Here is a 12,093-nt window from a genome sequence, read left to right as displayed (position 1 = left end):
AAACTGACTGTAGTACAACACTGAATATTTACTCTTGAAACTTCTGATTTCTGGCCAGGCATGGTGGCTCATGCCTGTAATCCCAGCACTTTGGGAGCCCGAGGCAGGTGGATCACCTTAGGTCAGGAGCTCAAGACGAGCCTGGCCAATATGATGAAACCCCATCTCTACTAAAAATACAAAAATTAGCCAGGTGCAGTGGCATACACCTGTAGTCCTAGCTACCAGGGAGGCTGATGCAGGAGAATCACTTGAACCCGGGAGACGGAGGTTGCAGTGAGCTGAGATCTCACCACTGCACTCCAGCCTGGGCAATAGAGTGAGACTCAAAAAAAGAAAAGAAATTTCTAACTTCTTAGGAAAGACCTCCACTTTCTTCATAATAGTAGATAATACCCCTCCTTTCTGCTGAACCCATAGGGCCCATTACACAACGTCATTCTTGAAAATATTTGTGAAATGCTGTTTAAATTGCCTAAAATATTTTTACAGTAGTTCAATGCAAATGAATTTGTGGAAAAGTTTATTACATAATATGATCAAGCAATTTTAGCCAAAGGGTAGTTTTCCAAAGGCTGTGTTATGTTCATGTCATGTTCAGTTTATGGTATTGTGTAACATATTCCATAGCTTCTTTTTTTTTCTTTTTCTTTTTAGACGTGGGGTCTCGCTATGTTGGCCAGGTTGGTCTTGAACTCTTGGCCTCAAGCATTCCTCCTGCCTCAGCCTCCCAAAGTGCTAGGATTACAGCCGTGAGCCAATAGTAGTAAAATGACTTTTTGTTTTTGTATATGATTTTTACTTTAAGGATTTTTTCCTTCCATACATTTTAACCCAAATTATGTGTTTACATTTCTTCTCTGTGTTACTCCAGTGAACACTTAGAAAATACATAAATGAGGGTGTTATTTGGAAATAAAATTTTGTGACATGAAAATGTATGTGAGACAATGGCAGGTTCAGACTAGGTTCTCTGTAAATAGGAAAATGGAGTGTCCTTGTAAATCTTTAGTTCAGTTAAAGTACAGGGATACTAGATGGTGAAATGAAGTCTCTTAATATGGAAGTTATCAAAGATCAGATGCTTGAAAATCAAGCGTGTGGAGGTTAACCAGCATCTGGAGAAGTAAATGAAAATATGGTTAATAAGAGAGTCCCCAAGATATTAATTATCATTTACGCAAAGGAGATAATTTCTCTCAGTGAATCCCTGGAGGAAATTCAACTTCCCACTGTGGCTGGTGTTTCTGTTCTGAGCCAGAGGATCTTACAGCAAAACATGATATTTGTGCAACTTTTGCCATGACAGCTGCCATTTAATATACTCCCCTTAGATTTGTTTCCATTTTAAAAAACTGATACATATTCTTTAATAAGTGATTTATCTTTGCATATATATTTTATATCAATCACATTTAGAGTAAGAATCACAGTTATTAATGCTTTATGTGTAACAACTGAATCGTCAGCTCCTGAAATAAGTATTAATGATATTCTCATTTCAGAGGTGAGGAAACTTAGGACAGATAGGCAAAATAATCGAATTAGGCCGGGCACAGTGGCTGGTGCCTGTAATCCCAGCACTTTGGGAGGCCGAGGCTGGGGGATCACCTGAGGTCAGGAGTTCAAGACCAGCCTGATCAATATGGTGAAACCCCGTCTCTACTAAAAATACAAAAATTAGCTGGGTGTGGTGGCAGGCACCTGTAATCCCAGCTATTTGGGAAGATTTCCAACATCACCATCCATCAAATCTCAGACCTCAGCATATTCTGCTTTAAAAGACTCAATCTTGTCACATTTCAGTAAGAGGCAGAATCGAGATTTGAATCTATGTTGTCTGGTTGCAAAGACAAAGCTTTTAATGATGATGCTACAGTAACAATGCTAGTTATTTTTGTCCTTTACTCACCATCTATACCTATTTTGTTACTATCTCTTGTCATTTTTAAATGGTTTATCTTCGTATATCATTGTGACTGTGTAACTGTTTTAAATCTATATTTGTATAGATCAATTAAGTCTATATTTTATGGATCACTATTGCCTATGCATCTTACCTAAATGAATGACAGAGACACTCATTACCACATAATCCTGTAAGAAAGATTATCAAATCTTTGGAAGGAGGCATCCAGTACCTGAGGTGTTTAAGAATTCACTAGTGGTGGCCAGGCGCTGTAGCTCACCCCTGTAATCCCAGCACTTTGGGAGGCCAAGGCGGGCGGATCACCTGAGGTCAGGAATTGGAGACCAGCCTGGCCAACATGGCGAAAACCCATCTCTACTAAAAATACAAAAAATAGCTGGGTGTGGTGGCACGCGCCTGTGGTCGCAGCTACTCAAGAGGCTGAGGCAGGAGAATTGCTTGAGCTTGGGAGATAGAGGTTACAGTAAGCCGAGATCTCACCACCGCACTCCAGCCTGAGTGACAGAACAAGACTCCGTCTCAAAAAAAAAAAAAAAAAAAATCACTATGACAGACAGTGCTATTTGTTGAGCTGAGAATATTTTTGTATCTGTGTTTCCATTGTTAGTTTCCCAAAACAATTACAGGTTGCTAATACAGATCAACTGGACTGTTCAGTAGAAGCTCCTGTGTTTCCCATGATCTCTGACAGCATCCAGGGGTTCACATGGAGAAAGCAGAATATGCTGAGGTCTGAGATTTGATGGATGGTGATGTTGGAAATCATTTTATGTGCCCATTTATCTCAGTATATCTGCTTCAGTGAAATGTCTCTTCATAGTTCTATCCATTTTCTAATTTGATTATTTTGCTTTTTTTTGTTTTTAAGTCACTCTAGAATTCTTTATACATTCCACATACCAGTTTTATGTCAGATATATGGTAGGCAAATACTTTCTATTATTCAGTACTGTATTAGTCCATTTTCACATTGCCATAAAGATACAGCCTGAGACTGGGTAATTTATAAACAAAAGAGGTTTAATTGACTCACAGTTCCACATGGCTAGGGAGGCCTCAGGAAACTTACAGTCATAGAGGAAGGCAAAGGCGAAGCAAGACACGTCTTGCATGCAGCAGGAGAGACAGCGATCAAAGGAGGAACTATCACAGATTTTTAAACCATGAGATCTCCTGAGAGCTAAAACCACCCCCATGATCCAGTCATCTCCCACCAGGTCCCTCCCTCAACACCTGAGGTTTATACTTGAAGATGAGATTTGATGGGGACACTGAGCCAAACCATATCAAATACCTTTTCTTTCATTGTCTTAAGGTCTTTCACAGATCAAAAGTTTTTAATTTGGTAAATACCAGTTGATTTTTTTTTCTTTAATGAATCATGATTTTGCTGCCATGGCTAATAATTTTTGAACAATTCTTGATTCTTGATTTGATTCTTGATTCTTAACGATTTTATTCTGTGAGTAATTTTTTCTTTCAGTCTCTTACAGGATACCATTTTATGGTTTGATATTTTACATTTAGGCTATGGTCACTGTTGAGCTAATGTCTGTACAGTTGTGAAGTTTGAGTAGAGATGACTTCTTTTCTGCTGTGGATATTAAGTTAACCCCTCACCAGTTTTTAAAAATTCTTCCTTCATTCAATTCCCTTGGTAACTGTCAAAAATCAGTTGGAAATACCTGTGGAGGCTATTTTTGCACTCTTCTTATTGTATTGCATTGATCCATATGTCTTTTATTGCCCCCAAACCACACAATTTTTATTACCTTTCCTATATTGGTAGTCTTGAAATCCAGTGGAGTGATTCCAGACACTTTATTTTTGTTTTTTGGTAACTTTTGTGGATCCAATCACTGCTAGCTCTGGATCCCCCACCGAAATCCCAGTTCCTGGACTGCTAAGCTGCAGGAGACAACCTAGCAGGATCGGGTCCAACCTGCAGGCAAAATAGTTTTAACATAAACCGTTTTGAACTTGGTAATTGGAAAACATTTTGGTTTCCAACATAAGTGACCCACACAACTCTGATTTTTTACTTTAAAGCGGCGCAGGCCCCGCCCACTCCAGCCATGCTTCCAGGCTGCCCGGGCATGCGCAGTTTCCTACAGTCCCGGAAACGGATCGTGTTGGGTGAAGGTGACGGCGTCGAGCGTGAGTGTCCCTCTGTGTAGATTAAACCTGCGCTCCCTGTTTCCCATTTCCACAGCCGATGTCCAGGGTCGATACGGGCCTTAAAATCCCCGCACCCTCCACCTCAGGTGAATACAGGCCTCGCAGTGTGGGTCCGGAATCGCTTCCCTTTGGGTTGAAGTCGCTCTGAGGCTGCTCCCTGTCCCCGGCCTTTTGCTTCTTCCTCCCGCTTAAAACCTTTTCCTGACCCCTCCTCCAGCCCCGGGCTTTTTACAGTCTTCACCCAAGAGGTGGATTCCCGTCCTGGGCGCATCCCAGCCTAGCCCTCGTCGGCCCCTGGAGCGCAGCGCCGCAGCTGCAGCCGCAGTCCCGGGGCGCCCGCGTCCTCTGCCTGGTCCTGGGATCCTGCAGACCCCACCCCTGTCCGAAGGCGCTGTCGCCCCCCACCTCCCTCCTCCTCGTGCCGGGCCCTGCTGCTCCCCAGGCCTCCCCTGAGCCCGCGTTGTGGAGGTGCTTAGGGCCTGTCCTGTGACACCCGGTGTTCTTGCCTGCCCCCTTCCACCCCCTGGAAAATTCGCTCCTCCAGGATGCAGGCGTCTTACCCTAAACCCTCCTGTGAGTGTGGGGGCCAAAGGGATCGGGAGACAGAGAGGGACAGAGAGAGCAGTAGAAAACCTGAGACAGAAGAAAGAAAGAGGGAAACCAATAAACAGATGGCAAAGTAGAGAATGGTTAGAGATTTTCAAAGAGACGGGAAGAGTGAAAGAAGAAGCCGAGAAAGTCGCAGGGAGAGAAAAGTAACTAGACACGTTTCGAGAAAAAGCACAGTATCCAGAGAGATGAAGGGCAGCCAGGTAGGGAGAGGGGCAGCAAAAGGGGAGGCTCCTCAGACGGAGAGTCGGGGAGAGGAGAAGGGATTTGGAGCCAGGGCGGACAGAGCAGTGTGGTACTGGGACAGCAAGAGGGGGCAGCCGATGACAAGGAGAAGCAAAGGGAGAACCACAGCACGGGGAGGCCTGGGATCTGGGGGTGCCAAAGAGTGGGGACAAGGATGTGTAACAGGGAAGACGGAATTTAACAGGGAGCACTGAAATGGGGAAGAAAGAGCCAGAAATATGTGGAGATTGGGACAATGAAAAGATTAGGAAGAAAGAGGAATTAAATAAATTGCAAGAATGGAAAGAACAGGTGGAAGAGAAAGAATAGAGGGAGGAAGGGGAGAAACAGCAGGAGAGGAGAGGGGCTCAAAATGAGCAGAATCCTAGGGAGAAAATAAAGGGGAAGGAAAGAGCTAGAGAAAGAAGGTGAGAATGAGGGAGGGAAACACACCGTAATGAGGAAAGAGGGGGACCCCGGGTCCAGGTGAGTTGTGAACTGACTGGATGTGATGACTACGTTTTGACCTGTTGATTTCTGTCTTTATAAGTTTAAAATACACAGATGATGAGAATTGCAAAACTCCTGTCTATTAAGGCTGGTGCATTTTATAATTATGGCATCAGAAGTTAGCTTCCACTTGCAATCCCTGTTAAGGCAGAGGGAAGTGACTTGACTCATTAATCCCACAGGTCATCCTCTTCCCCTTCCCTGGCATTGGGGCAGGGGGAGGGGAAGGGGGAGTGGGAGAGTAAAGCTGGGCAGAAAGTGAAAGACTCTGCACTACATAGTGTCTCTCTAAAGCAGGGGTGTCCAATCTTTTGGCTTCCCTGGGCCACATTGGAAGAAGAATTTTGTTGGGCCACACATAAAGTACACTAACACTAACAATAGCTGATGAGCTAAAAAAGAAAAAAAAAAAGTTGCAAAAAATCTCAAAATGTTTTAAGAAAGTTTAGGAATTTGTGTTGGGCTGCATTCAAAGCCTTCTTGGGCTGTGGATTGGACAACCTTGCTCTAAAGGAACATTAAAAGTGTTGAGGCCGGGCATGGTGGCTCATGCCTGTAATCCCAGCACTTTGGGAGGCCGAGGTGGGTGAATCACGAGGTCAGCAGTTCAAGACCAGCCTGGCCAAGATGGTGAAACCCCATCTCTACTAAAAATACAAAAATTAGCCAGGTATGGTGACACGCGTCTGTAATCCCAGCTACTCAGGAGGCTGAGGCAAAGAATTGTGTAAACCCGGGAGGCGGAGGTTGCAGTGAGCCGAGAGCTGAGATTGCACCACTGCACTCCAGTCTGGTGACAGAGCAAGACTCTGTCTCAAAAAAAAAACAAAGAACAAACAAAAAAGTGTTGCTTTTTGCAATTGATTTGCTTTTTTTCTTACTAATTGCCTTTCATCTCATTTATAGTTCATTTTGAAACTTGAGCTAGATCTTCATTAATTCAGTTTCTATTTTTCTGTATATAATTATTTCCAAAGTAGTCTTTGGTGGCATCCTATAATCAGCTCATGTCATTTTCTAAGTATAATGTGTTTTCAATTTTTTTAGCACCAAACTTCATCAGATATTTCTTAACAATTTCAAAATCTTTCCCTTTGAAATTAATTGAGTCCAGTTTTGATAGAGGTCTGCGTGCTTTCTGCTCTTTATCATATAATAAAAGCATTATTTGTTGACTAGTAGGTAATTTTAGATTGTTTGAATGTGTACATCATAAAGATGTCAATGATGTTTTTACCTTAACATCAAAACCTAGTTTAACTAGCCTATTATTCAATTTTCTTCTTTTGTGTAATTTGTTAAAATAGTAAGCTGTGAGCTGCATTTGGAACCAATGTGATAAAACCTTGAAGAAGTTTGTTTTGCTCAGATGGGTGAAAGAAGGTCTGGGAATTTTCTTTTTTTCTTTTCTTTTCTTTTTTTTTTTTTTTTTTTTGTGAGCCGGAGTCTTGCTCTCTCACCCAGGCTGGAGTACAGTGGCGCAATCTTGGCTCACTGCAACCTCCGCCTCCCGGGTTCAAGCGATTCTCCTGCCTCAGCCTCCTGAGTAGCTGGGATTACAGGCACATGCCACCACACCCGGCTACTTTTTGTATTTTTTGATAGAGACGAGGTTTCATCATGTTGGCCAGGCTGGTCTCAAACTCCTGGCCTCAAGTAATCTCCCCTCCTTCGGCCTCAAAGTGCTGGGATTACAGGCATGACCAACATGCCTGGCCAGTCCTGGAATTTTCTAAGGGAGATGTGATAAAGACAAACATAGCTCATTGGCCCTTCCAGGTGGTGATATCATAATTCAGCCACATCTCCTCCTTCTCACTCAACTCAGACCTCTCAGGATAACTTGGTGAAATGACTCCCTCTCAGCCTCAGTGAGCCCACCTGTAACATAGAGATAAGGGACTAGACCAGAAAACCTCAATGTGAGGAACACTGACTCCTGAAATTTGGGGCAAAATTGGGTGTGCATTTGTGTTTGGCAGTTGTATGTGGGGGGACTAGCCAGTTGTAATTAAAATTTTTATTTGGATTTCTTCCTCTAAAAATGAAAACAAAAAATAGCACAAGAATGTGAAGCAGGGACTCAGACACAGAGACCATCTTTGAGGCCCTTCTCTGTATGAGGACATCACAGCGAAATCTAAAGCGGGTCATGTCAGTCCCTGGCAGGGAACCCTCCACCAGTTTCCCGTGTTCCCCAGGACAAAAGCCCAACCCCTCGCCGTGGCTCCACAGCCCGGTGTCCAGGGCCCCTGCCACTGTCCAGCCTCCTCCTGGGAGCTTGCCCTCATCTCATGACTCCCTCTGCCCCAGTCACATTTGCTTTTCTCTTTTCCCAAACATCAAAACCTTTCCTGTCACGGGTCGTTATCCCTGCTTTTACCCTGTGTCCCTAAATGATCATGACCCTGTCCCTTTTTTGTCCTTTGGGTCTAGGCTCAGAGATGTGTCCCATGCCCTCCCACCCCCATCTGGAGTTCTCTCTGCCCGTCACTCTGTCGCATTATTCAGGTTTTACTGTCTCCACATTTATCACCACGTCGGACACTCTTCTGCATGGATTATTTTGAGTGTTTTGTGTCTCCCTCCATTGGAAGATGCAGTCTCCATCTTGGCCACAGGATGACTCCAGCACCTGCTCCGGGGTTATAGTTCAGATGCTGGGGCTGGGGTGGGGCTGAGGAGTCCTCAGGGAAGACCAAAAGGATAGGGCGGGTAGTGAGGATGGTCTCAAATTCTGGAAAGTTTATCTGTAATTGATGTAAAGCTCCTGTGGCTATTTATTCCAGTCTATATAAGAGCAGAAGGCCTCACTGAGGCCTGAAAAGCCCCACAGACCCTGTGTCCTCAGCCAGTGCGGAGGCGTCCCCACCGCCTTACTCCAGCTCCCGGGTCTTCCACGCTCTGCACATCACCAGGGCCCAGTGGCCATCCTGGGCAGGGGCTTTGCCTTCCAGCAGGTGATGTGCTCACAGTCAGGGGTCTTGGATTCCCTTCAGGAAGGGTGATGAGAACTTCAGAAGCTAAATGGTTCATGAAGGAGGCACTCCCTAAACAGCAGGGGAATTTTGCAGGTGACTGTGAGTAGAGAGACAAGGGGACAATGGCAGCCTCCCTCATGAGATCTGGGGCCTCTCTTTTTCTTGGACATCCTCCGTCAGCTCAGTCCGGCCAATCTTCACCTGCCTTTAAACTGGACTCCATGGTGTCCCCAAATTGCTGGCAATTCCTTCCAGCATGGCCAACTTCTAGAATCTAGACTTGAGGCCCACTGTCCTGCAGATAGCAGTTTGTGTCCATTCCTGCTTTTGTCCAGAGGCCCTTTTGCCTTTCAGCCGAGTGTGCTCTTCATGCATGGAAGAGAAGTAGAAAAATGAGGGAAAGTGAAGAAGCATTCTTGGAGGTGTCACATGGGGGCATGGAAGCAAGGTGGGCCTCTAGATCAGCCGGGTGAATGATGTGTACACCTGTCCCATGCAGGGTTATGGGATCAAGGGGTGAGTGGAATTGTAAAGGAATGTCTCAGGTCTGGCTGTAGCACATGGATGTGGGTTTATGGGTGGTTGTGGGACTGCGTGGATTAGTTTGGAAAGCCCTAGTATCTTTTTCTATTTCTTCTTCTTCTTTTTTTTTTTGATACGGAGTCTTGCTCCTTTTTTTCTTTTTTTTTTTTTTGAGACAGAGTCTCACTCTGTTACCCAGGCTGGAGTGCAGTGGCGCAATCTCGGCTTACTGCAAGCTCCTCCTCCTGGGTTCACGCCATTCTCCTGCCTCAGCCTCTCCGAGTAGCTGGGACTACAGGCGCCTGCCACCACGCCTGGCTAATTTTTTGTATTTTTTAGTAGAGACGGGGTTTCACCGTGGTCTCGATCTCCTGACCTTGTGATCCGCCCACCTCGGCCTCCCAAAGTGCTGGGATTACAAGCGTGAGCCACTGCGCCCGGCCGAGTCTTGCTCTTTTGCCAGGATGGAGTGCAGTGGTGTGATCCTGGCCCATTGGAACCTCCGCCTCCCAGGTTCAGGCGATTCTCCTACCTCAGCCTCCCGAATTGCTGGGACGACAGGTGCCCGCCACCACACCCAGCTAATTTTTGTATTTTTAGTAAAGACGGGGTTTCACCATGTTGGCCAGGATGGTCTCGATCTCCTGACCTCGTGATCCGCCCACCTCGGCCTCCTAAAGTGTTGGGATTACAGGCGTGAGCCACTGCTCCCTGCCAGCCCTAGTATCTTAACTCAGCTTTCCTGGACACAGATGGTGACTGAGATTTGGATGACTGAGATTGGGAAACTCGTGATCGCTTCTGAACAGGAATGAAGGCAGAGAGAAACATTGTCCGACAGTGTTTCTGGCCTAAGCTGAGTCCACACAGACCTTGGGCAATGGGAATATTGCCAGCTAGGCCTGATGGGGTGGACCCCAGAGCCGCACCAAAGTGTCCAGTCCACACAATGACTTTAGTAGAGTCTTTTGGGAGTACAAAAATTGTCTTGAAACCCACAGAGGAAAGATAGGTGAAACCACAGATTATTTTCTGGGTTAACTTGGGTATTTTGGGATATTTTCTTTTGCAGATCAGGAAGCTTTATTTATTTTTGTTTTTATTTTTATTTTTTTTTTGAGAGGGAGTCTCGCTCTGTCACCCAGGCTGGAGTGCAGTGGCGCGATCTCGGCTTACTGCAAGCTCCACCTCCTGGGTTCACGCCATTCTCCTGCCTCAGCCTCCTGAGTAGCTGGGACTACAGGTACCCACCACCACGCCCAGCTAATTTTTTGTATTTTTAGTAGAGACGGGGTTTCACCTTGTTAGCCAGGATGGTCTTGATCTCCTGACCTTGTGAACCGCCCTCCTCGGCCTCCCAAAGTGCTGGGATTACAGGTGTGAGCCCCTGCGCCCAGCTGATCAGGAAGCTTTCAGATGCATTTTGAAAGATAGAAATAACAGTTTGGAGTGTTTTCTTGGAAGATATTAGGATCTCATTGGGGCATGTGCATCATTAGAGACATCTCTGTTTTATGGTAGGCTTTGGTGGTACTCTTGTGTGGGGTGGAGTCACTATGAGTGGAAATAAATACGTTGTCATGGGTCAGTGAGACCCTAAGATATTTATGTGTATTATTCCGCTGTTACTGGGGCTTGCAAAATTTCGTAGCAGGGCTTCTATAAACCCTGTGTCCTCAGGCAGTGCCTGACCTTTATGGACTATCTGTGGAGTGCAAGACCCCATGGGAGTTTGTAAGCATGTCTGGGTCCAAAAGGGCAACAGGGGTCCTAAGAATCAGGCGCAGATGGCTTTCATCAGGGAGGGTTTGTTGTGGGGGCGTCTCTGGGTGCAAATCAAGAGGGAGTGGTTATCAGGGTCCCAGAGTAAGGGAAAGATTTCTCCAAGAATCAGAGTGAAACACAGCACACTGACCTGCGGCCCAAAGGTTTCCACTGGGACTGTCCTTGGGAAGATAAAGCTGCCACATTCTTGCTGCCAGGCCAGTGGCCCCTCCCTGTTTATTCCAAGATAACAGAGTCACAGAGTCACAAGGCAGCTGGGGAGCTGAGGGGCAAGGTCCTTGAAACCCGCTGTGGAACACAGATCTTTCTCCAGTGCATAGGGGCCACCGGGCCCTGGGAAGGGAGTTGGAGGGTTACAGCCCTGGTCATGGCAGGGAGACTCAGGAACTGGAGGAAGGAAGAGCTGTGTTCATCCCCACAGGGTGCCCCTCTGCTCAGGAATTTGTGCAATAGAATGGGGTGAGCTAATGGGGTCACATTTAGGGAAAGGAATCTTTCTGTCCACCCAACACACATCTCATCCTGTGCACACACTTCTCCCTTTCCCCATTGTCCTTTGTATGATGAGAAACTAATGCTTCCCCAGGCGGGTGATTGAGGGAGAGGAGGGGTTGGTCTGTTTGTGTCTCTCCTGTCTCCCCTCTGTCAAGTCTTCTGCCTGCCTTTCTGCTGCTCTGTTCAGACTCTCACTTCCTGCAGGTCTGCGGTCAGTTTGCCCCACGCAAGACCCAAGGATCTGGGTCTGTGAATAATATTCAAGCCAACGTCATTGCCAAGTGAGAAATCTTAGACCCCAGGACCTTTTTTCCATGGAGGGGGCCTGGGCACAGAGACAAACTCTGCTTTTTGCAGAGTTTAGGGTATTTTATTGGCCACGTGGGTCTGCTGAGCCTCAGGCAGTGACCCCATAGTCAGCCAGATGTGTTTCTGGGTGGACTTGCGCTTGCCCTTCCACAGGGTGGGCTAGCAGAGTGGTCTCCATGAAAGGCCCTTGGCTCTGCCCCTCAGCTGGTCCTGCTCAGCTCCCCACTCACTCTCGATGAAAACAATCCTGAGGTCAAACAGGACCCCTGCACACATCAGTCCCTCAAAGTGAAGACCATACCAGAGGGTACACTAGTGTCACCCTGTATCATTCTGCTCATTTATTCAACAAATACTCTGTTATATGCCAGGCTCTTTTTTTTGTCTACGCCAGAAATAAAAATAGTAAAACAAAAGAATATGTGACTCTACCATATCCAGTTTATTTTATTTTATTGTTTGAGATGGAGTCTCACTCTGTTGCCCAGGCTATAGTGCAGTGGTGTGATCTTAGCTCACTGCAACCTCCACCTCCCGGGTTCAAGCGAT

The 12,093-nt window shown here is 46.0% G+C and overlaps 1 protein-coding gene across 10 annotated transcripts in view; it reads left to right on the top strand.

Annotated features, from left to right (window-relative positions):
- The window catches only part of ZNF415 (zinc finger protein 415), a 51,298-nt gene that overhangs the window by 20,111 nt on the left and 19,094 nt on the right, over nt 1-12,093 (top strand). For 4 of the 10 annotated variants that reach the window (XM_012509956.2, XM_030821244.1, XM_030821243.1 and 1 more), the window contains exon 1: nt 2,945-4,087. The exons of 1 other annotated variant lie outside the window; for it this stretch is intronic. In XM_012509956.2, the coding sequence (XP_012365410.2) occupies nt 4,006-4,087 (82 nt within the window). In that variant the 5' untranslated portion in view covers nt 2,945-4,005. Of the gene's footprint in view, nt 1-2,944; nt 4,195-7,103; nt 7,602-12,093 lie in introns of those variants that run through there. 5 more of the 10 variants (XM_030821242.1, XM_030821240.1, XM_030821246.1 and 2 more) reach the window with 2 other exon arrangements.

The sequence above is a fragment of the Nomascus leucogenys genome, chromosome 10, assembly GCF_006542625.1.
Source record: "Nomascus leucogenys isolate Asia chromosome 10, Asia_NLE_v1, whole genome shotgun sequence".
NCBI lineage: Eukaryota > Metazoa > Chordata > Mammalia > Primates > Hylobatidae > Nomascus > Nomascus leucogenys.
Note: the sequence above shows the minus strand (reverse complement) of the source record. Positions and strands in the feature narration are given on the sequence as shown.